This window comes from Micromys minutus (assembly GCF_963924665.1).
Source record: "Micromys minutus genome assembly, chromosome: 17".
Taxonomy (NCBI): Eukaryota; Metazoa; Chordata; class Mammalia; order Rodentia; family Muridae; genus Micromys; species Micromys minutus.
Window position 1 is genome coordinate 23669115 of NC_137952.1, and position 25589 is coordinate 23694703.

At 40.4% G+C, this 25589-nt stretch overlaps 1 protein-coding gene across 3 annotated transcripts in view; it reads left to right on the forward strand.

Annotated features, from left to right (window-relative positions):
• Nucleotides 1–25589, forward strand: part of CDIN1 (CDAN1 interacting nuclease 1) — a 191860-nt gene that overhangs the window by 76030 nt on the left and 90241 nt on the right. For all 3 annotated transcript variants that reach the window (XM_080931591.1, XM_080931592.1, XM_080931593.1), the window contains exons 6-8: nucleotides 8562–8641; nucleotides 8994–9043; nucleotides 13752–13819. In XM_080931591.1, coding sequence (XP_080787717.1) covers nucleotides 8562–8641; nucleotides 8994–9043; nucleotides 13752–13819 — 198 coding nt within the window. The remainder of the gene's footprint in view (nucleotides 1–8561; nucleotides 8642–8993; nucleotides 9044–13751; nucleotides 13820–25589) is intronic.

Consider the following 25589-nt stretch of genomic DNA (forward strand, 5'->3'; position numbering starts at 1 on the left):
TGCATGAATCCCTGTAATCCTAGGCGGCAGTTTTGATGGCTTAGAATTAGCTTCTCTCTAATTGAACACTGTAACAGACCTCATGATGGGGTGTGGGTCCTTGCCAGCAAATGGAAACCTAGGAAATATAAATAAGTGGGCGGGGGTGGGGTTGGGGTGGGGGGTCTTAAAGTCATGTCTTAAGACAGACCTGCCGACTCTCAACGAATTGTGTAAACTTGGCCATGCAAGCAGCCACTGTGGGCTCATATTTGGGAGAATCCAATTTCCGTTCCTCTGTAGACCATGAGACCCTCAAGATCTTGTCAGGTTTTCTGTTGTTGGTTTATGCTTTCTTCTTACACACAGTCTTGCACTGTGGAGCCCACAGGTCCTGGAATTATAGGTGTGAACCTCCTCCACCTCTACCTCTGTCAGGTGTTCTGTCCCTTTCTTTTTTGGACTTTAGACTTTACCTCTCAAAGCGATCCCAGAAGGGAGATCTGTGTCGCCTCGGCTCAGAGCAGAGTGCTTCGATGGAAGGCTTAGGTGGTACTCTAAGAGGAAGGACACATTGATCCAGAAAACTTCAGATGGCCTTGAATATGGAACGAGAGCTGGAGAAAAATAACCAAGGAACTGACCAAGCCGTACCTCCTTCACTGAGTAGGCATGAGACATGGGTCGATTATGCAAACCCCTGAGTTTCTTCACTGGGGAGATTAGAATCTTTGCCTCCTCAGTGGAACACCATAAAACCTTCCAGTCGGTTCGCACAGGTGAAGTGTTTCCTGTGGTGCTGATGTCCAGGGCACTGTCCTGCTCTACAGTACTGTCTCTCAGCTGCTCCCTTGCACCACCCGACAGTGAGAGTACGGCCAGGTGCACCGTGTGAGGAGATGCTTGCTATTCTTTTTCTTTAGAAATGGAAATTTGTGAGACCCAGTTAGTAAACTGCTCACCCTGCAGACATGGGACTTGAGTTCCTTCTCCAGAACCAGTGTAAAATTGGTAGCCGTGCACTTCTAATCCCAGCCGTGTGGAAGCAGAGAAAGGCAGACCCCTGGGGTTTGCTGGCCAGCCACACTAGCCTAATTAATGAGCTCCACTGAGAGACCTGGTCTCAAAAAAAAAAAAAAAAAAAAAAGTAAATGGCTCCCAAGAAACCAGACCCAAGGTTGTATGCAGGCCTCCACATATACAAGTATAAACCTGTACAGGTACCCACACACATGTGAGCACGAATGGAGAAACAGGAACTTGAGGAGCCTGGTTTCCCTGAGTGAACATTCCTTGTTGCCATGGCACAAATGTGAAACCAGCATTTCTGAAATTTTAGAAACTCAGGAATGGTATATGACTTTTTGTCATAGGACCATGATACCACACAGGACTCTTGGTAGTTTTGTAGTTTACATTGAATTTTTCATTACATTCACTGTGTGCCTGTGTACATGCATGAGTGTATGTAACAGGAAAGCTTTCAGGAGCTGGTTCTGTCCTTTGGCCATGTGAGCCCCGGGTATCCATCTGGACCATGTGGCTTGATGGGAAGCACCTTTAACTCCTGAGGTAGCTCACCAGCTCTGTGTGCATTTCAAAATGGAAATTTATAATTCTAAGATTAAAAATCCTTATGAAATGATAGTTAAATGTTACCAAAGTTATATGTCATGCTAGTAAAGCCATTCACATGCTTCTGTCAGAGATAAACACTACCCTTTGGCCAGTACCCATGCTTAGATGTCTTCAACACTTCTCTAAGAATCATTGTATTATATTGCTTCTTATTCTTTGTCTCTAAAATGAATTTTTAAGCCCATTCATTCTTAATAAGGTAAATCACAAGTTAAGTTAAATGTACTTGGCTATTTAAAAAAAAAAATACCCTAATTATAGCCAATACAAACAGGACTGGATTTTTTTTTTTTTAGCAGCTTTTGCTTCATTTGACAATGTGCTTATTCATTTATTCAGGAAGTAGTGAATTGTTATCTTGTACAGAGCACCTGAGAGAAACGCTTCTGGTTTTCAATAGCATATGAGGTACTGAGATACTTGAATAGAAGCAATTCCTTTGTAAATCAGGTAAGTCCCGCCTTTTCCACAGTGGTATTGCATAAACATATGAACATATCTGGCATTATAATTGCATATGGTCAGCCCTGAATACATACATATAAGTAACATTATGTGGACTCAGCAGGTTATATTTAGGAACATGTCTGTATATACAAATACATGTATGTACAAAATAACAATTGATGGGAACAAAAGAGTTCATGGATTTGGGAAAAGTCAGGGACAATATATAGAAGGGTTTGTTGGAGGCAAGGGAAGGGAGACACTTAATTAAAATACAATCTTAAAAATTAAAATGAATAAGTGGTATGGCTGAGCAGACTAATTGAGAAAATAACTATAAAGTTATTTTTAGATGGTTCTATCTTTTAAGTGTGTAAATGAGCTTGCCATCAAGTCTGATAATCTATAACCCATGTGGTAGAGGGAAAGAACTCATTCCCAGAAGTTGTCCTCTGACGTCCAAGGACAAACTGGGATATTCATGCCCCACTCCCAGTAAACATAGAAATGTAGTTTAAGGTTAAGAAACATTGACTTAGCTCGGCATAGTGGCTTACACATGTGATCTCAGCACTCAGAAAGAGGACAACTGCAAATTCAAGATCAGTACAATGTGCATAGTGAGTTCTAGGCTAACCTGAAGCCATTGCTCAGAAAAAGGTTAAAGAGTGGGGGTTGGGACTTTCATAGATCACATTCAGGAACAGATTTGCATTCATCATCCTAGAGATGCTATGTAAGCTAATAGGAGAGAAAAGACACCAGTGATCTTACCCAGCTGTGAGAGAATGCATGCCCAGTACTGTACACTTGCTGCTGATAGAGATAGATAGATAGATAGATAGATAGATAGATAGATAGATAGATAGATAGGCAGGCAGACAGATAATAGGTAGACAGATCGATAATAGATAATAGATAGGTGATAGATAGATAGATAGATAGATAGATAGATAGATAGTTAGGTAGGTAGGTAGGTAGGTAGGTAGCTCACACTAAAGAACACATGGCAGGGAAGATCATAGATCCTAGGGGAGAACTGACTATCATTTAGCTAAATTGATGTAAAGTCATTGCCTTGTAAATATTTATGTTTATGCATATTGACAGACTCTCTTCTCAGCCTTAATCGGAAAAGCCTCTCCAGTGGATGATGATGATGAATGGAAAGACTCGGGGTTTCACAAAGTACTGAGAATAAGTGGCAGGCAGATGAGGGTTAGCCCCAAATAAGACATTTATACCACCAACTGAGGCTTGGGGAACACTGAGAACAAGGCAGAAAGAGTAGAGCCAGAAGATAAAGAGAAGAGCTCTATACTAAGTTCCATCTTCTGAGCAAGACAGTCATTGCAATCACAAACTCCCAGCATCTGGGATGCTTGCACTGGGTTTGTGCAGGAATGAATCCATAGAGCATCAGACAAGGTAGAGGAAGAACCCAGGGGGCCATACCCTCGCTGCTGGACTGTTTGCTGGTGATAATATCCAAAAGAGAACTTGTTCCTTTCCGTGTACATACACCACTGGGACTCCAATGAATTGTCCTAATTCAGTGTCCACACAGATGTGTCACTGAAACTTAATGTCACGAATCTAGGATGAATTGATAGTGATAGACCGGAGATGTAAGAGGGAGGAAGGGAAGCATAGTTAGGATGCACCGTATGCAGTTGAAGTTGCCAAGACTTTTTAAACATTTTAGACTTTAAAAACTTAAACTAAACATCAAATTCAGGAATTTAGAGCTACGCAATGCTGAGCTTAAAAACCAGAAAACTTGTAGCTTCGTTAGTCACAACAAACTAGAGAGGCTCTTCTGGCAATTTATGATGACATGGATTTTTCCTATATATAAAAGGCTTGTATTCATTGTTTTCTTATTGCCATGGAAAAATACCTAAGGAAAGGTGATTAAGAGAGGAAGGAAGAAATGTTGGCTGGGGCTCAAGGGGGCTTGCTGTTCATCGTGGCCGAGAGATCTTAGTAGTAGGAACATGAGGCAACTGGTCATTGCATCTATAGGTCCTGAACCAGAGAAGAAGATGAATGTTCACTTTGCTTTCTCCTTTGTGTTTAGCCAGCATCCTAGCACATGGGATGATGTCGTTCATATTTAGGGCGGGGTTCACCTCAACTAACCCTGTCTAGAAATTTCCTCATAGACATGTCTAATTTGTCTCTTAGATTTGAAATCTTGTTGGGAATGTTAGCATTCATGTGTCTTCAGATCTTTAAAGGCAGCAGCAGAACTGTATTAGTCTAAAAGTAACTTTTCCCTTTAATTGTTTTATCTGCCATGTGATTTTAAATTGTAGTATTCTGGTCAGTCCTTGTTAAACAGATGTTAAAATAGCAAGTAAGCAGTTGCCAAGAGATTGGAAGACAGTAGGAGTCTTTTCTAGTCTAAAATATGTAGAAGATATGCAAGTTATAAAAGCGAGAAGGGCTGGAACAGACGAGAGAAGAACTGAACTAGGTTTCAAAGTTTGGGCCGAGAGGAAGATGAGGAAAAACTTGTAATTTTCGAGTTTATGCAGAAGTTTGGGGAGGAATCATACAAAATCATGGCTTAGCTGGATGCCTAGGGAATAAGCATTGGCATTCTGGTTGTTTCCCAGATGATGGTGTACAGTGGTCCTGAAGCTGCAAACTGCCAGAGACAAGGTTCTGACCATCAGGAGCAATCAGTCTTTGGAGATGATTTCCTGTAGTCCTTACATGCTGCTTTCCTATTGAACAGCCACTCAGTTTGTTGCTGGATTGCTTGCTATGCAGAGAGGAGACTTGTATTTGTCTTGTAGGAGTCATGTCAGATGATACCCATCTGCTTTCAGCATCATTTATACATAGGGAGGAAACCGATGGCCTCTTAGAGCCTGGAGGACAGGCCCAGCTGGGAAGGAGAATGGCTTTTAAGGCCACAGGCAAAGCTAAAGTTTTTCAGGAGAGACACTGACGGGTTCTTTCTATGGAGTTTGAGACCGTCATAGCCGTCAGGCCCAAAAGCCTTAAAGAAACTTTTGAAGAAGAGAGGCACAGATACATGAATCAAAGGACACAGCAGCTTTGTGGTTATTCGTTCTACTGGATTAGTAAATTTGTGTTAGTAAGCTTCATTGCAGTCTTAAGCATTCTGCCTCAGTTGAAACATTGTTACCATCTCTTGTATCATGCTTTATCCAGTGCCTTTGTCTACTGTTCTTGTGGCAATGGCTCCAAGTGACTTGAATTGCTTATTTTGTGCCTTCTCTGTGAAAAAAGAATCTGTCTGTTGCAGTACAAGCATCAGAGGGGGAAATGGAACCCCTGTCTCCAGGGTTGGAAAAGCTTGAGGCCCTCACTGTACAGTTAGTGCTGCTTCTGTGTACAGGAAGTTAGAACTTGGAATTAGAAACTTTTGGAGGGCGGGAGCTCGTCACGAGAGATTTTTTTTTTCTCAGAAGTCATTGACTGCCCGTAGCTCTTCATTTAGGAGTGGGACCTTGTGAAATTCCACTGATCCATGCTGACTTGTGGCTATTGTGTAGGTATTCCTTAGGCAGCCATAGAGCTGAAATGTGATAGGTAATCTCACAGCAGGCATCCTGCTTATCTAACTCTTACAGGCCTTTCCACCACCTCTTCCGATGTTTCTTAAACCGTAGGCTTAGGCATTGGGTTACCCAGGTCCACTTAGTACAACTCCGTTTGCAGGCTGTTTAATAAAAACAACTAGCACTCTTTGTTTTAATAATGTTCTCTTCAACATACTCAAATGGCTTTTTTCTTCTACTTTCAAGTGTGTGTATGTGTGTGTGCATATGACTTCATGTGTGTTGCACTTGTCTATAAATAATGTTTTCTTCACATGCAAGCGTGCATACATGTGGAGGCCTGAAGTTGGTGCTGGAGATCATCCTCAATTGCTTTTCCATTTTGTTCAGAGGATCTTTAAATCAAACCAAGAGCTCGTCACGATGGCTAATCTTGTTGGCCAGTTTCCTCAAAGGGTCCTATGTCTCTACCTTCTGACTTTGTAAAAGAAGGCCAGCATATCCACACTTGGCATTTACATTTATTCTGAGGCTCTGAACTCTGGTACTCTGACTTGAATGGCAGGCAATTTAATCACTACGCCATCTCCCCTCAAATGATGTTTTTAAGAAAGCTTATGACTATGGTACTAAATCCTGAGAAGCACCATTCAAACATTTGTATTATGATGAAATCAAAACCATCACTTTCTAATTGGATATTTTCCCCCTTTCCCCTCTCAAAAATGACCTACTTTTCTCAGATCTTGGGGCATTGACTCTCTTATTGAAAAAGAGCTTTTTTTAAGGTTATTTGAACAGATTTGCATGTAATTTGTTAAAAGGTCAGTGATTTTTCCAGTAGCCAGAACTTTGGGTTGCACTTGTCTATAAATAATGTTTTCTTCACATGGGCATGAGTTTGCATTGCAACACCTTTGCACCCCATGACCAGGTGTGCACAGAGAAGGCTGCTGTTTCCCAGGGTAATGTAGAAGGGCGAGTGTGCCATTACCATCTGTGAATGAATGGCAGACCAAAGGACGTGTCCTCAGAGAAGGCAACCACACATGTGAACAACTGCTTTGATCTTCACCATCTGGCTGAACTTCAGAACTGTGCTAAGGAAAGCAGGCAGGTTTACCCGGCACATTATTGTCTCCCTGGTCCTGTTCCCACCTCATCTGTTCCTAAGTACGGTGATGGGTTACTGCCTCATGGTCTCACTGTCCCTACCACTTATCCATGGTAATTTCTGTCAAAAATAATTGAGGACAGCCCAAGTTTATAAAACACAGCAAATTCGTAAGTCTTGGTTCAGACTACTACTTGAACTTTAAAAAACTGATGTGGCAGCTGGTTTCTCAAGAGACTTCCCTGAGAACTGTTTAGAATAGTCAACTCAAATAGTATTGCTTCCTACAGATGACGTCAGTGAATGAAAGGGACCACACTGCTAGCTAGTTTTCAGAACTAGTTGCAAGAGAGGCCTGGATAAAGTAACTGGGTGATGCTCTTTTGAGATTCCATATGGGCTCTCTTTGTGTAGTGAAAACATGTGTTTACAAATTTCTGATGTGTGTGTGTGTATGTATATATGTATATATATCATATATCATTTATATAATCAGTGGTGTTGTAACTTTCAGAAGCAATGATTAAGATGATTTTTTTTTTTTAGAATCAATTCTCACAATGGCATCATCTTATTTTTTTCCAGTGTTTACAAGCATGTCTCATGTTGTCACTATTCCAAGGCAACCGAAGCTGATAAAGAATCTTGATAATTATCCAAGTACCAAAATGGCACACAGCTATGACCTTTATTAACTTTCTTAACTAGATAATTGTACAAGAGGCAGTCCCTGCATGGGTCATTCTCTAAGTCATTTTGCTAAATATTTTCAGTTGATCCCCCTAGCCTTCTCTCGGCGCTTTCCCTATTGCCTCTAACGTGGTAGTCCCTGGGACTTCAGACTAATTTTCAGGTGTATAAGACATATTTTGGGTGGAAATTTTATTTACATATAACATATATGTACTTACGCTCCAATATGCTCTCTCAAACATCTGCTTTATTCTGAATTTCCATGCATAGGACTCTACCAACTACTGATGGGAAAGGCCTGGGCAAAAAACTGTATCTGTATTCAACATAGACTTTTGTTAATTTACTAAAGACAGTATAACAATGATTTATGTCCATGTCATTTGTATAGAATTAGAAGACAACCAGTCAAGAGACAGAGTGTACCTTAGATCATGGGGTTACATTATACATAAATAATTAGAGTGTTTCTTATACAGAAATTGAGGATCCACAGAATATGGTCTTTGTCAAGGGCCCTAGTAATAGTGGCTACAAGAAGGCAATAGAGCCCGCACATGCGCACACTCAAGTGCCTGCCCTCTCAGTCGCCCACACTTGCTTCTTCTTTCACATTCCTACAGCTCTCAGCCAGCTTACCTATATTCCTCACCTGTGGAGTGGGGATAACTGGGGGCAGATGATGGGAATTATTTCGGACAGACTTAGTATTGAGAGACGCTTTAATTGGCATTATTGAAGCCTGTGAGTCTAGCCTGTCTTAGTAAAGCTGTGTAGTACAGGTGCTGGGGATAAGATCTCTACCTGTAATGGTTAAATCTTTTGTGGTTATTTTTCTTGTTTTTTTTTTCCCCCCAAAGTTGGCTTTACCAAAGCTGATATGTCTGCAAATAGACATATGCTTTAGGTCTAGACTTGTTAATTTACCTTGGGAAAAAATCAGGTCACTGTCAAATCTGGCAATGCAGCTTACAAATACTTGGCAAAAATGATCTAATTAAAAGCTTCTCTTGGATGAAAATCTCAGGAAAATGATGGTTATCAGTCCCGTTTTTCTTTTCGGGATGTGTGTGCACAAAGGTATGCGTCACTTCTTGTGCCATATTAACAGTGTGTCGGCTGTCTGCTAATAGTCCATCTCTTTCCTTCTGCAGCCTCCAAGTCTGTTATAAACGGCATGCTACGGGACCCTTCTCAGATTCCAGATGGAGTTCTAGCAAACCAGGTCTATCAGGTATTAATCATGGCTGCTTTCTGTGGCAGTGCTGTTATCTGCCTAGGCGGGTAGAGGACGTTAAACCTCATTTAATTACTGTCATCATAAACTATCAGTGAGGTCAGGGCGCACCATAAATGATGCAATGCAATATTTTCGAGGAGAACGTTCTACGTTTTAATAGCCTGCTTTTATAGTAAATAGAGAAGCATGTAATTTTTGTTTTCTGTGATTAAATCTGAATAGCCTCTTGATAGCTTTCTTTTGGGTGGTGGTGGGCTTGGGGGCGTAATGAGTGCTTTTAGGATGTTTACTGTGGTGGGGTTTGTAGCCACGCCAGCCTGTAACCCCCTCTCGTATTTGTCCGCAGTGCATCGTGAACGACTGCTGTTATGGACCGCTGGTGGACTGCATCAAGCAGTATCCTTCCCCATAAAATTTTAGGTGCACAATTGACGAGCTTAGACTCGGTGGAGGAGATGTGTCTAGTTTTAACCTGACATAAAGTTCTGCTTCACAAAACACATTTCATACTCTCCTATTTTACATTCTGTCAACTGGGGTGGGGGGGTCACCGCAGACATTCCTTTCCTACCGCTGAGGAGACATCCGCTAGGCCACAGCAAGATGTCAGTACAGCAGGCGCACATCCGGATGCTCATTTCAAACGGCCTCCTCCTCAGTGAGTTTAAAGGTGCAAAGTCATTAGGCAGGTAACATACTGTCTTGGAATGTATCTAGCCATCCCAGTGGCCATTTTTTTTAAACATAACAAAGTCCCATCTAAAAATGGGCCACATTCCGTTGAGTGTTCTAGAATGACTTTTGAGCCTGGAGTTACAGAATGAAGGTGTTAAGCTGCCACTGGAGGCTGTCACGTTTTAAAGGGCAGTGGGCTGCCCTCACTTAAATAAGGAGTGCGGTCGGCATGGCCACTCGGAGTCCTAATAAACATTTGTACAGAAACCATCCGAATTTTCCCTTGGGACTGACTTTAAGGCTTTGGAAGCAGATGTCCAGTCATTGCTTCTTAAAGCCATCGAGTTTCCTAAGGAGTTAATCAAATGCTTACTTCTTAAAATAAGGCTGGGTGAATGGCAGCAGTGTCAGTAAAGGAGAGATGATCCGTAAACAAAATGGCAGGGCAGTGAGAATTTTCTTAACACTTTAGGGAGAAAGGTACTTATACAATACTCAGAATTATTGGGAGAGATCATTAAAAATCACAGCCTCCCTGGGCTAGAGTTTGTAAGCTGGTGTGGAAGAGGGAGCAGCCGTGACTCAGTGACCAACAGCCAGTTTTCGTTGGATTCTTTTGTGAGCGTAGTATGTGTGTGCGTATCCATATATGTGTGTGCAATGTGCATATCCATGTATGCACATATATTTGTGTCTGTGTATATTTGTTTATATTCTTCTGGGTTCTCAAAGGCTTAGGGTCATTTAGAAAAGCATTTTGGGACGTGTTTCTGCCATGCTGCCCAGGCTGGCCCCGTCCTCACCTCCAGCCCTCTGGCTTCCCTCTCCTCTGTGCTGGGATTTCAAGTGTGCACGGCCACACCCAGCTTGAACGTATTTAGAAGAAAATTACTTCCTTTCCTAAAAGCATCCTTACCATTTGGCACAGTCTTTGAATTGAGCCCGCCTGCAAAAATATTAGGTAACTAACATGTAGCTTTTTACATTTGCGCTCTCTGATCTAGTCCCAAACTAACATGAACCAAAGTGTGGTGTTGTCAAAATCTGGCTTTTTTTTTTTTTTTTTTTTTTTTTTATTAGACTAAAGTGAAGGTATGCCTGCTTTTTCAGGGTGAAATTAATGGTAGTGTTAAATGTTGTCGGAGTGCCAGCCCTGCGTCACCACGGTGATGAACTTAAGCACACTTATATAACTGACAGCATCTCAGGGTGGCTTGGGCTGAATTACATGCTAATTTCAAAACACATAAAATAGTTAAAAATCAATTTAAAGTTAAGGTTTTAAAAGCATAATGTCTTTTGAAGGATTGCATATTGATTTTAAATATAACTCTCTAATTATATATGCATGGACTAAAGTATGAAGTCAACTGCTTTGTAAATGCCAGGAGGCTATTTTTCAGTAATAGTTGAGACGCTTACGGGAAACTGGATTGCTGTATTGCTGGCGAAGAAAATGGCTTGTGAGGTTATTTACAAGTTTTGCCCCATGGTCACTGCCATACATCAATAATAGGTATCCTTATAGACAATGTCTAAGTGTTTCTGCTTATGCAGCATTATAAATTCTGTCTGGAATATTTTCCCTGTATGCATATATAATTTCTGCCATCATTCACATTCCCTTTTGGCTGCGTGTTGTCAGTAGGATTTAGTGTACTATATAATTCCAATTGATAAACATAATGACGTATGCATGTAAATTATATTCACTGACTAGATTCTAAATTTTGCAGTTCCTACCAGTAAAAAATAACTGCTTTTATAAGCTTTAATATCTAGACCTTTCCATTTTTTTTGTCTGTATCCAACAAAGCATATACTTTTATATCAAGAAGTATATATTTCCAAAATTTAAAATTGGTGATTGCAGTAACTACAGAATCAAGCATCCTAGAAGGCTTCTGGAGATCCTGGTTGTGACTTTGCATTGAAGGGCTGTCAGTTTCTTACTCTGTAAATAAACCTGTAAATTACCCCGACTGATCAGCAGGAATTTTTTTCTTTCACACCGGATGAAATTACTGGTTTTCTTTGTAAGTGAGAAATGCTTTTCTGTGTGATCCTGATAACTGGATAATGTTTGTTTGCCTCGCTTACTCTCACTTAAGTACATCAGCAGTTTCATAAAAAGGAAGCACGCATCTAACAAGTGGAATAGATACACAACCTCCTTACTCCAATGTGAAAACGGACTGTGGAGGGGTGTGTGTGTGTGTGTGTGTGTGGAGGGGTATGTGTGTGTGTGTGTGTGTGTGTGTGTGTGTGTGTGTGTGTGTGTGTGCGCAGAGAATAAAGTAAGTCAGTCATTTACTGAAATGTCACAACACCAATCACAGTGGTAAAGGGGATGGGTTGGTCAGGGTGCTTTTCTCTAGAGACGTGAGTGTGTATTCATTCATTCCTTCATTCATTCGTGTTTGTTTAATTATGTGTGTAAGGTGACTTCCCACCCATGAATTAGCCTCTGTATCTCACATTCACCAAACAAACTCCATGGAAAAGCAGTCACTTCAGCTTTCCATAGTGGGACTGAGGGCCAGAGCTGTTAGCCATAGGCCTGAAGCGGGGAGAGGGGAGATGATGGTGCCGGAAGCATCCGGAGCTGGGGGATTCACTTTCTCCACCATCTGTAACCTCAGTTTCACGATTCAACGTTTTAGATGTAAATAATTTACAACAACAAAAGTGAGAGCACATTTATGTGGAAAGAAGTAAATAATTTAGTTAGAAAATATGGGAGACCCTGGTAACGAGACACCTTTGAGACTTCCATCAAATGTCTTCAGTGGACTCAGAAATGGTGTGAAATTCTGTGATTTAGCATTTTTTTGTTTCCTTTATTTGATTTTTAGCTAATAATTAAATCAGTGCAGTCCTGTGCATCGGGAGGAGAAAGAAAAACAAGGCAGGGGCAGTAATGGTGGCTTGGCCTTGTTTTGATCATGGACAAATATGACTTTATTTCTTGAATTTCAGTGATAGTAAGTTTCCTCTAACCCACTGATTAAAAAGCAGGATACTTTTCTTTCTTTCTTTCCTTTTTTTGCTAGTGATAGATAAGTTACCTTTGATTTAAGTTGGCTGCTTACAATTCATGATCAGAAGACCCCTCTGTGGTAAGTCAAGGGGTGCTGTACCCGTGTTGCTGTAATGAGGTTGGGTAGGATGGACAATGAAGGAGGCAACCCTAACTTTCCACTATCTGCTTTCAGAAGGACTGATGGACCAGAGGGTGTAACACTTTTTGAGACTTGGTATTGTCTATTTCCTTCAGAAAAGAGAGCAAACTTCAAAGTATTGCCGCTGGCTTCATTATTTGAGTCTTCTGAACTGTACTTCACATAACTGAGAAACTGATACTGAGATTATTTACTTAACTGAGGATATGGTCCCAAGATTATCTACTCTTGACATTGCTGTGTAGATTCAAAGCTATCAGTGTTTAGCATAAAGGCTTCCTACGTGATTCTTAGGAATCCTTAAGTATTAGCAAGTATTCTATAGTTCTGATGCTTTGGGGGAAGTTGTGATTGAACACAGGTCGCAGAGTGAGCTCATTCATTACTGCCTCTTGCCTTGCTTTTTTTCTCCCTTACAGCCAGAGATGGACCCAGGTTATCGAGACAGCTAGATAGACACTGTACCTCTGTGCTGTGCACGAGCCCCTCATCCTTGGCTTTTCCACGCATGAACTGCCTGTGTGCATCTTCCATGATTCTCCTCCCTCATCTGTAAAACAAGCTTTTTATACTCGTGAGGATCAGATAACATTCTTAGATCACTTTGATATGCTGCTTGGCATCAGGACAGCACTACAGTAGTTTATATGTTTATGTGAGCATCTGTCCATGTGCGTTTGTGTGCTTAAAAATGTAACCCCTCTCAATACGGGGGATGGGAAGGGGGGAGAGGGGGGCAGGACCTTTTTACTGCAGGAAGTGAAGCCAGATCTGGCAAATGAACCTCACACATTTCTAGACTGTAAGATTAGAAGCCGTTAGGGCAAAGACTGGGTTAATTGCTGTTCTTTCTCATTCTAAGTGAATACCTAGTTAACATGTACTAAGTTGAATTGGAGGTTTGGTTGGTTTGTTTGTTTGTAACATGGATTAATATGTATGTTAAGTGACTCCCCTCTTTTTAAAAGAAATTAAAGTCACAATGATTTACAAACCATTGCTTTTGAAGGTAGGTGTTATAAAAAAAAAAATCTTCTGACTTACTTAAATGAGGGAAGAATGTGTGTAGAAATTTCCTTCCTCAAAGGTGTAATCTGTCTGGGTAGGAAGTCTTGTGTATAATTACCATAATTCTCTCTTTCATCTCAACATATAGCATTATTAGTATGGTATTAATACATAATTGGTATTAGACGTTTCATGTTAAGCTCCTCTGTGTGCGTTGCCTCCTTAACGGAAATGCCTAGTGCTATTGGCTATGAGCATGAAGTCCTGCTGAGAGACTTGCTTCTGAAGAAAAACTTGTCCTTCCTAGGTAAGTGTTGCTCAAGCCGTCTAACTTACAGTGTCAGCACCAGTACTTAAAGGTGAGGTTTCCCGTCTCCCACCTGCAGGCACTGTGTACTAGAGGGAGAGAGAGGATAAAGACTGATGTCCTGCATGCTACCTTTTATTGATTTAGATCCACTCCCCTATACAGACAGCACATGCACAGGCTTGCAATTAATATTTTATAGAATAAGTGGCTGAAAAAATGCTTTAATATCTGTTGCAGTATTACTTTTGGTGTCATGAGATATTAACCATAATCTAAGCCTTATGAGAGAAAGAAACAAAGAAATATTGTCTATAAAGTGCTTTATATATTAAAGAGAATACTTAGAAAAATTCATGTTAGGTATGTTCATCTCATACAGGAATGTCCTGTTATTGAAAAGCAAAATATTAAGCTTTTATTGCTTTCATGCCAAGTATTAATTGCATCATAGATTTAGTATGATTTTTCAAACTCCCCCTATGTTTGCATTCATATGTGACCCAATAGAGAATTTTTCTGTTCATTGTTATTTCTTTCATCTTCGTCGTCAGAAATAAAGCCTGGAACAACATCCGTAGAATAATGGGTCAGCCATAAAGCACCCAACGCAGCATTAATTTTTCTCCCCTGTTCTATCTGTGGCAAGTAACCAAAGACCAGCAGCAATCCTGCTAGCGAGCAGAAGCATGCAGACACCAAAGAATCTTTATAGTATAGTTGTTAAGGACTGAAAGGGAAAACATATTTCATTATTTAATTTCATTGTAAAATGGACAAGACACTGGCCAAGAAAAGTTAAATTCACAAAACCTAAGTAAAGCTTTTTCTCCTTCCAAGTCATTTAGTTCATAAACCAGAGGAGAGTGGGGTAGAGTGGCTGGCTGCAAGCTGAGAATGATCACCAATTAAAGTTAAAGAAAGTTGATAAATAGAAACAGTAGAAACAGACAAGTGTTTTCATAGAAAAGGGGCAAGTAAATTCTAAAGCCTTTGAAAATAATGTAGTGTGTGAATAAATTTCTTTTTAAAAACACATAATGGATATCAGCTCAGAGATAGTCCTAATGACTGACCACGAGGGACTCTATTGTGTTTTAGAATGGCAGTATTCTAATAATATTATAACATGCATGATCCACCTGTTATCCAGATGTAGATCATTGTAGATGTCTTCCCTGAGATCACCCGTGTCATTCTTTGGCACCATCTACCTATGGAAAGCCACAGCCCCTCAGGCCCACTTCTTTGTCTAGCTTAACTTCTGTAGGCTTCCTTCCTGAGAACTCGCAGTCTAAAACTTCGGATAACTTGAACTGAGTGTATATGGCCAGACTCACTTCCAGTCACAAATACTAATGTTGCAATATGGTAAAATAACTGTTTTCAATTGCATGGGTAGAGAAATACTTAAATATTAAATTAGATGGGTCGCCCTTACTCCATTTTGCTCCTGGATATTCAGTGAATTATTTGATGGAAATGTATTGGTTGTGTGAGTTTTATTGAAGGAACTGTGGACAAATTATCTGTTGGAATTCTTGTTGGTCAAAATGAATTATATGCTCTTTTACTTTTTTCCTTGCATCCTGCCAGCTACAATACATCTTTCCCATCTTCCATTTTTTTCTACTTTGTCTTTTCTCATTGCAATTCCTCTCTTCTGCGAGCAGATTCTTTCTAGGTAAACAGCTCAGACTCAATTGCATGTTTTATAGCCCAAAGCAAAGGCCAGGCAACAGCCTGCTTGTGATCCTGGACCATACATGCTCCTTTCAGAAATTGCAAAGTATTGTTAAGTTCACTAGCCATCTGGGGAGCATCCCCATTGTCACTCTTCATCAATGAAGTATATCACACCGTACAAAATAGAGAAGGACAGTTATGTAACCGCTCTTCCCAGGACCAACTCACCAGAGATTCTGGTAGTCCCTGTTTGAGCACCGGATCTGGAAGTGTCACTTTGCTTAGTGTGACTTAAACATTGATCACACAAGATAGGTCATCAATGAAACACCAAAGAAAAGCGTTCCACTCCACTCGTGCTTGAACCATTAAACCAGTAAATTTATTGGAGTCATTTACAGGCATGTGTGACTCAGAGGCAGCTGTATCACAGAAAATTCTACCCCACTATCATCAAGAAAGTTCTGTGCTGGAGTCCACTATAAAACATACAGTCAGCTCCGCTGAAGGAAGGCTCCTCTCCCAGGCAGGTTCCCGCTGTTTTTATAAGTTGTGGGGATGGTTTTGCAGATCTTGCAACTTGCTGAACCCTTTAAGTTTTGTTAGCTATCTGAGTCTTAGGAGACTGTCTCCTTTCAAGAAGATGGAATATGTCAATTGAGAGGAAATAGGTACCCAGCAATACCGGAAGAAGATACCTAATATTTTTAAAAATGACTAGTACTAAGCTTGGACAAATCCTTACAATAATTTCAGTTCTGTTTGGAATATTTGCTCATGAGAATACAAAATCTCATTAGTTTATTCCATGCATTCTAAGTGTTCTAACGTAGCAGCAACCCAACACATGTTTATTTGTGGTTAAAACATGAAAAATCTGAATCGTGTATGAAATATATTGTGGAATTATTGTTCATTTATTTTATAAATACCTCCTTGGTGACTAATTAGCTGCAAAGTTTTGTGCTGGGCAAATTCAAATAGATGATCATTTTTAAAGCACTATGGGAAAATATTAGTATATAAACAGATTGATAATTCAACCATATTTTTTCTTGCTTATGTGTCTGTTCTTTGAATGCTGTTGTGGACATTGTAAATGTTTGCTTCATTCTTTAATAGGCAGAAATAATTTTTCTTTCTCTCTGCTTCCCCCCCTCCCTTCTCTCTCCCTTCTCTACTTTCTAATCTAGTTTACAAAACAGCCTTTCTTATTGCTTATTATTTAACTATTAGTTCTTTATACTTTAGAACTCATGACTTCCCTTTAATTTCTTCTGTTGTTGAATGTCTGCCCATCTTATTTTCTCTGACTTGTACCTCTCACCAACAGAAAAAGAAAACTAAGTACCATTTTTCTAGCCTTAATTCAGTCTTGAGTTTCCCTGTCTTGTAGCTATCAGCTAAGCAGCTGAGCAGCTTCAGTGACTTAGGATTTACAAGGCGTCCTAGTCCTGTCAGTGTGTGGGAAGGGTGGTCTTGATGATTGCAAATAAATATTTACTCCTTCAGTTTTATCCTGCCTTAAAAACTTACCTGTTTCATATTATCCAAATAAGTATTTGAAATAAGACACTTCAGAGATGAAGAAATAATTTTAATTTCACTAAAAAGTGATATTTATTCCACAAGTTACCTATGAGCTGAGTGTTGTTGTAAGTATACATCAGTTGAGGTTCAACTTTTGTGAGAGATGGGGGTGGGGGGAGGACAAAGGCTTCAGATCGCCTGGAGTTGGAATTCTAGGTGGCTGTATGCTGCTCTATTTGGGTGCTAGAGATCAAACTTGGGTTCTTTGCAAGTTTAGTATATGCTTTTTACCATTGAGTATATTCTCTCTCTCTCTCTCTCTCTCTCTCTCTCTCTCTCTCTCTCTCTCATTCATGTCCTATCTTTATACCAAAAACTTCTAGCTAAATTTTAGAGGTTTAAAAAAGTCTGCTGCCTCCTAAATTGCTTTTCTTAATGAAGTTGTGTTAGACAGAATTTGTGTATTCCTCAGCTCACATTCAGCAGAATTCCTCTTGGACTTCCAGCATGGCTGCTTTGACTTACCAGGTTGACCCTCTTTCCATTGAGATCACTAGTCTTTTAAGTGATTATGTGTAAAAGCACTGTGAAGGGTTTTTAAAGCTGCTTTTTTAAAGTTGACTTAAGTGTGAAAGCTTACAGGAAACTGTACTGTAGACTTGAGTGCCTATCGGCAGTTCTTCCCTAGGCCGCTGGGTTAGAATCAACGCTGAGTAGTTGGCATTTAAAACCTCGGGGATCAGGAACTGGCACCCATATCTGGGCTCAAGTGCACAGAGAACACTCTACTTAAAATTGACCACGAAGCCTTGTGCTCTTCCCAAAGCCTCCAAGTGACTCGTGAGGCCAGGTTTTGCAGTGCTGTGTCTTCTGTCCATCCTTTCTCTATTTTGAGGGGAGCTGTTGGCTGGCTTTTAGGGGGGCTTTTGAGACCTTTGAGCAGAGAGTTGTGGAGTATGGGGAAGAAATGGTGACAGCAGTGAGAGAGTAGGCCGTTTGCACCTCTAGGAAAAATACAAAAGAACTCATCCCCGAGACAGAAAGGAGAGCACTCATCAGTGCAGGCTGGCATGTCTCCAGGTCAAGGGGACTTTCATTAGTGCCTAGAACAGCCACTGTTGGGTGCAAACTCTTGTTAAGTTTGGCTTAATAAGGATGGCTCTGGAGATATTTTCTTCTTTCCAGCAAATGTTACCCTGTTAGTAGACACTAACAATTACTTTGAGTGACACCTGAGAGGCACTTACTTTAGCCCTGCCTCACTCCCCCCCACCCCCATGTTTAGACAAAGCAGCATATTTTACACGGGTGCATTTCAAGCATTCCTGTATTACTCTCCAGGACTCCAAGACTAATGTGTAAAGCCAAATAGGCTTAGTGAAGGATGTCCCTTGCCCAAAGAAATTAGGATCTTTGTTTCTAAGAGTTCATCTGTTTCTGCTGTTTCCTTCACTGCCTTGAAACAAGTGTACTCCACTAGGGCAGTGATCTAAATGTGACAAACGGGATTATGACTTCAGATGAGGAGCAGGCAGCAGGAGCAGGTGAGGCAGAGTGCTTAGGTGGTTTACATGCAGATGTTAGCAGTGATGAGAGACTAGAATAAAATGTGATTATGTAGGCTGTAGGGAGCAGAGAGGCTTAGATACTTTTTCATAAGGAATCAACCACTTAAATACGCCTGTCTATCAGAAGGTTAAAAAAGGAGGTTTAAAAAAAGAAGTGGCAGGGATGTGCTGTTAGGGACATAGGCAATTGGGGTTCTGCCCCCTTCCTGGAGACACTGCAATGAAAAGATGTTGTTCTCAAATATGCTCCTGTGCACTTCCCTCTAGAAGCAAGAGAGGGGCACCATATACAACTCCCTGATGTTTGAACACACACACACACTCACACACACACTGAAAAACGAAGAATGGTTATGCTGTTATTTTTTGCTCCAAGCCCACAGCCTTCACTCGCCAACAATGTGGTTAGATAGCATGCCTGCCAGCCTTCGGCTTTCCTGGCCACTAACAATTTCTGGAAACTAGTTTGGTTGTTAGGGTCAAACCCAAAGGAACCGTTGCACTTGCATACACAAAGAACTATTTGGTTTTAATGCAGACCTGGTGACAGCCAAGAAGAGCACTTTGCCTCAGGTGTGCCTAGAGTTGAGAAGACAAGTCCGAGCCACCTGTACCTCCCTGTGTCCTTGGCATCTGCACTTTCCAGTGCTGCCCTCCTTCTCAAGAAGCAAAGATGGCCTCGGACAGTGCTAATTTGTTTATTTCTTAGCATTGTAATCCCAGAAAAAAAGTTGTTCTGTCACCTCCAAAAAAAGAAAAAAAAAAAAATCACAGAAAAGGCTCTGGTGTTGGCAACTCTGGTCCAATGTCCACTCAGATCTGAGTGGTTGGCTGACGACAGGTCACTGACTGTCTAGCCAACTCAGCGTGGGACAGCAGTGCCAGGCCGGATAGCTGCAGGGGATCCAAACAAAGCTCTCTCTCTCTCTCTCTCTCTCTCTCTCTCTCTCTCTCTCTCTCTCTCTCTCTCTCTCTCTCTCTCTCTCTCTCTCTCTCTCTCTCTGCAGTGCATTAACTGCAGCTTCCATTTTTATTCAGAGCTTACCTGGAGTCAAATCATCTACTATCACCACTGGATTGACTCTGTGGCCCGCCGGTATTCCCAGATTTGTATATGTAGGGATATATTTGTTTCAGTAAGGGCTCTTTACTACGTCTTGTAACTGTGAATATGCCTCTTCCGTGGATACCAATTCAGGGAGAAAGAACGGGGAAGAGATAGGCTAACATTCAACCACTCATCAGAATTTTGAAGTTGGCATAGGCTCTATGTTTTGAAGAAGAAACTGTCTTGAGTCTTTGTATTACAACTCAGTGCCCTCCCAGTAGCCTGTGAGAGTGTGTCTCTTTTGTCTGCTGTGGTGGCTTGAGTAGGAATGGCCCCCATAGCCTGTGTGTTTGAAAGCTTTTCCTATAAGCAGTGATACTTTCAGAGGTGTGGCTTTGTTGGAAGCATGTCACCATTGTCAGGCCCAGTATGTGTCAGTCTTTTTGTGTTGCCTGCTGATCTGGATGTAGAGCTCTCAGCGTCCCTAGCACCATGTCTGCCTGCATGGCACCATGCTTCCCACCAAGATGATAACGGACTGAACCTCTCAATGATAACCAGCCCCAGTTAAATGTTTTTCTTTATAAGAGTTGCTATGGTTAAGACAAAACATCTAACATGCTGATTTGTCTGTCCCTTTGAAGCATGAAGGTTAAACAACTTTCAGTGATTTGCTTTGTTGTTGACACTAGTGTCTGTGGCCGCCACAGCACATGGAGGACAGCCTACCTAGCTGCTCTACACACTGCCCCAGCTTCTTGACCTCCTATTTGTTTCCTATCTTCAGTTTCCCCTAGTATTGTCCCCTCAAGACATTAACAGGGGATAAGGTCGGAGCAGTCATTTGCAGTCCTTATTAGTGGCTTTGATAAGAGGCTTTGGAGAGGAGGTTGAAATGAATGGTAGTAATGAGATGGGGGCTTCGGTAGAGATTTTATTTCTGTGTAAGGTAGTCTTGCCATTCAGTGTTTGTGTTCTGTGTCCCCTCACACCATTTGCATATCACAATGGCAGCTGTTACTGAAGCCCTACCGATGCCTTCAGCAGAAAAGGCTGTGGAAATTGTTCTTAAGGAACATGCAGAGAAGAAAGGTCACAGCTCTAAACATTGAATCAAGAATGTTTTAGGAAATGCGATGTAGGCACAAGACATACTATCTTAGAAGAGATAAACTAGTTTTAAGTTGTGTTGATACCTTTGCTTGGGCCTCTCTGAATTTAGAAACGACATACAATGTTTTAAATGAGTATCTTTTAATCATTTATTTATTTTATTTAGTAGTTTCTGTCTATTGAGAAACTCATGGGTTACTTCAGAGTGTTATTTCTCAATTTCAGGTGTTGCAAAGTAGAATTTTTTATAATTTCTTTAGAAATGATATATATCTAAAATTTAAAGATTGTAAAATAGTACAGGTTAAAGAAAACATTTTCTTAATAAGTCCTAAATATGGTTCTTTCTTTTACATTTTTTATTGGATATATTTATTTACATTTCAAATGTTATCCCCTTTTCTGGTTTCCCCTCTATACACCCTACCCCATATCCCGTCCCACTGCTTCTATAAGGGTGTTCACCCACCCATCGACCCTGACATTCTTCTATACTGGGACATCAAGCCTTGGACCAGGGGCTTCTTCCATTGATGCCCAACAAGGCCATCCTCTGCTACATGTGCAGCTAGAGCCTCCTGTACTTTTTGGATAGTGGTTTAGTCCCCGGGGGCTCTGGTTCAACCTGCATCTTTTGTCCAAAGTGTGAATGTCCCATGGCCTCAAGTTTCCACATTCATTCAGTTTGTGTTAAAGAGATTTTGGTTTGGGTTTGGGTGGAATAGTTTGGAGAGTATTGGTATTCGGTCTTTTTTGAAGGTCTGATAGAGTTCTGCACTAAACTTATCAGGTCCTGGGCTTTTTTTTTTTTTTGTTGTTGTTGTTTTTGGTTGGGAGACTTTAGATGAATGCTTCTATTTCTTTAGGGATCATGGCACAGTTTAGATGGTTTATCTGATTCCAGTTTAACTTTGGTACCTGGTATCTGTCTAGAAAACTATCCATTTCATCCAGATTTTCCAGCTTTGTTGAATATAGGCTTTTGTTGTAGGATCTGATGATTTTTTTCAATTTCCTCAGTATCTGTTATTTCTCCCCTTTTATTTCTGATTTTGTTAATTTGAATACTGTCTCTGTGCCCTCTAGTTAGTCTAGCTAAGATAGTTTATCTATCTTGTTGATTTTCTCAAAGAACCAACTCCTGGTTTTGTTGATTTTGGGGGGGGGTATGGTTCTTTTTGTTTCTACTTGGTTGATTTCAGGCCTGAGTTTGATTATTTCCTGCTGTCTGCTCCTCTTGGGTGCCTTTGCTTCTTTTTGTTCTACAGCTTTTAGGTGTGATGTCAAGCTGCTAGTGTATGCTCTCTCCAGTTATTTTTTGGAGGCACTCAGAGATATGCGTTTTCCTCTTAGCACTGCTCTCATTGTGTCCTATAATTTTGGGTATGTTGTGCCTTTATTTTCATTAAGTTCTAAAAAGTCTTTAATACTTTATTTTTTTTGACCAAGTTATCATTGAGTAGAGCATTGTTCAGCTTCATGATTCTTAAGTGTATCTTAACTAGTTTCAGATGTGTCTTATTCTCTGACTAAAATTCAGCCCTCTATTTTAAACAAAGGGATTTGTAATTAGTAGCTAATTGCTTCGGATATTTTGGGTATTTCAAGGAGAAAATTCAAAGGCCATTGAAATTAAATGCTCACGATGTTCTTTACGCATGTGAAATCCCCCTCTTAAAATATCACCTAAGAGCAGGCCTGACAATGTAAAAAATAAACAGAGACCTGTGTTGTTTTTGTTTAATTTGAATAATAGTGTTTAAAAGTAGTTTTTAAAATGGCTTTGGTCTGTGGACACAGTTCTGTGGAGTTTAGAGATGTAAGGACAGGGGGACTGCTGTTGCCCAAATCCTCTGAATGGTGTCTGACTTCTGGTCACCTGATCACAGAGAAGGGAAGGGAGAATCCCTCACTCTTCTTAGGTATCACACATGTTCCAGCTTAGTTACTGACACAATTAAGAATTATAGAGTAATATAGAGTCTGTGAGCACAAAATGGGACTGGATTGACAGGGGCTCCCATCTATTGTTGTTTCTGCTTAACAAGTCCAAGTCTTGGTAGATCCTTAACTTCTCTGGGCTTCTTTCAGGATATGTAAGTTAAAATGTGGGTATAGTCATCTCTCACACTTCACTAGCACAGGCATGCTGTTTTATGGGGTACCTGTAACCAATAATTCTTCATTGGGTAGATGTGAAGGCTACCAAGTGCTTTTAAGTGATAATGTTCTTGTATTTATTTTAATGATGAAACCTTAGACCACGAGATTAGTGAATTTAGCAGCTGTGAAAGGTATAGATTTATATGTGCACCTTGAGGCAGAAAAGTCTTTCTTACTGTCTTCTGTGTTCACGGACTAAGGTCAGTAGAAATGACCAGGCAAGCATGTTAAAAGCGGTAATTTAGACTGTTCCCTCATGTTCTTCTCTTAACTAATATTTCTTTTCTTTCCTCATTTGTTTTTGACGAGAGAGTATGTATTTCAGACATCCAGTTTCAGCTAGAGAGAGTCAAGAATCTGAAATAACTACTAGTTAACTAAGTTAAGTATGTGTAAAGTATAAGAATCTGTATGAAATCCATAGTTCTTGGGGAAAATGTAGATTGCACACCAGTCTATAGAGGAGGGGGAAAATCTGCACAGATCAATAGTCAGATAAGAAGTAGGGATGTGATGATTGCTACCCAATAACAGCATAGTGCCCGGTACTGAATGGGATTCTGGAGGGAACCTGCCCAAGTCTAAAGACCAGATAAGGGAGGTGTTACTTAAACACTACTGATGGAAGAGAACTCATTAAAGAAAGGGTGACTTCTGTCCTTTACAGCTGGAGTGACTTCAGGTGCAGACATTTGGAATAGCCACAGGAATTTCAAAGAAACCTCAAACATCAGGCCAACTTCACTGCTTCTGTGCTTTGTCTGTGCCTAAGGAGTTAAATAAATTTAAAAAAAGAAAAGAAAAAAAGAAAAGCCATCTAGGTAGGCTTTACAGAAAACATGAGTAGTATTTAAAATGCACATTTAATTAATCTACTTTTTTTTTTTCTGGTCATCAAATACATGTGGAGAGTATGCCGGTGGTGACAGGGATAGCAGAGAGTCAGGTTGTCAGAGCAACAACATCCATGTGTCCAAAGTTGTCAGCACCATCACTGCAAAGGAGCCAACATGTAGTGGATAGAAAGATCTAAGCGTGGAACAAAGTGCATAGCTTCAGACTGCTTCGTTGCAAATGGAGCATGCCAACCAATTTTACGTCTATACCCAGAGGGTTAGAAAGTATTCTATTGTCAGGAACCATTTGAAATCCAAGGGCCAAGAGAGAAGCCTAATGTAAAAGGCAAGAAGCTAGGGTCAGATAAACAGGCTGGCCCACAAGGCCCAGCACATGAACTACCTGTTCTCAAGTGCTTCTGCCCAAGTTCTCTCCCTTTCTAAGGAAAAATAAGCAGGTTGGGGGACCCCAACAGGGGAGCATGAAATGGAGGTGTTATAGCAGTGACTGTTTTGTAAGTAAAAGAAAAGGCATTTCAGATGTTTTTGAATAGCCTCTTGTTAAAAAAAAAAAAAAAAAAAAAAACAGGCAAGGACTCAAGTATCAAGATGCTATGCTGGGCAGAGATACTGTAGATCAACTTCGTAGACACTGAGAACATGGAAACACTTGGAGAGAAGAGAGGGGAAGGGAGGCAGACAGACTTACTGAGACTTTGTCTCCTGCTACTTTGGAATTCTCTACAGAAAAAAATGGGAACATTCCCTAGCTTCATCTATTGACTGGGTTTTGGGTTCGGGATTTTTAATGTTCACATTAGTGAAGCCGTGGAGTTGTAGTCACATGTATGATTTTGCAGCCTGCAATGTTCTTTATTCAGCATTTAAAGGGGTCTGACTGTGCTTGTGGATGGCTTGGTGACCTTTGAGGTTCTGTTTTGAGCTCTTCTCAGAAGCATATCATTGTTTCAACATCTACATAGGCTGATAACGCTGAGATAGTTTTAATGAAATAAAATCTATCTCTTTGTTTAATGTCAACCAGCTTTGAAAACTATCCATCATGTGTCTAAACTATCACTCAAAACACTAGGGTTGATTTGAATAAATCCCTCTTCCATTAGTTTTTCTGGTCAGAATACAGTTAAAGGGTAGAAATTTTCTAGTCTGTTTTTGTAGCCCAATTTCAAGATTTGTTTGTCTTAAAATCAACTTTGGTTTGATTTTTATTTCATTATTTTAACAGCTTGATTTTTTTTTCCAAAGAGGGAGAACTATTCTGAATGCTAACATCAGGCCTTCTGAATCTGAGTAAAAATACCAACTTCTAACAGCATTCCACTTAGATATCTACTTTAATGTGTGTCTTCTCATTAAAAGCTTATTTATGTTTAAAATGCTGACCTTTCAGGTTGTACACAAGAATGCTCTAAAAGAGCTTCTCAAAGCTGGCCGTGAAACCAGTGTCTTGGGCTGACAAATGGATTGGAAATAAGCTACCCAACACTGGGAATGGGCCATTAATTTTAATCAAAGTTGATGCAGGAAGGCCAATAGGATGCCTGACAATGTCAACAGCCCAGTAGGTGTTAAGAGACCACTCGGCCTTCCTTGTTACTTGGTTGGGCCATTAGTTGAGGTTGGGTGAAGACAGAAAGCCATGCCTGGAATTGAATGACCAGGTCACTCCAAAATCTAATGGAGAACTCTCTGTTTCAGAAATCACATCGTAATGCCATTAGAAGTCAAGGACAACATTTAGAAAATACTAAGAGGGTTTTTTTTTTTTCCCCTCCAAGCACCTTGCTAGTTTTTCCAACTTTATC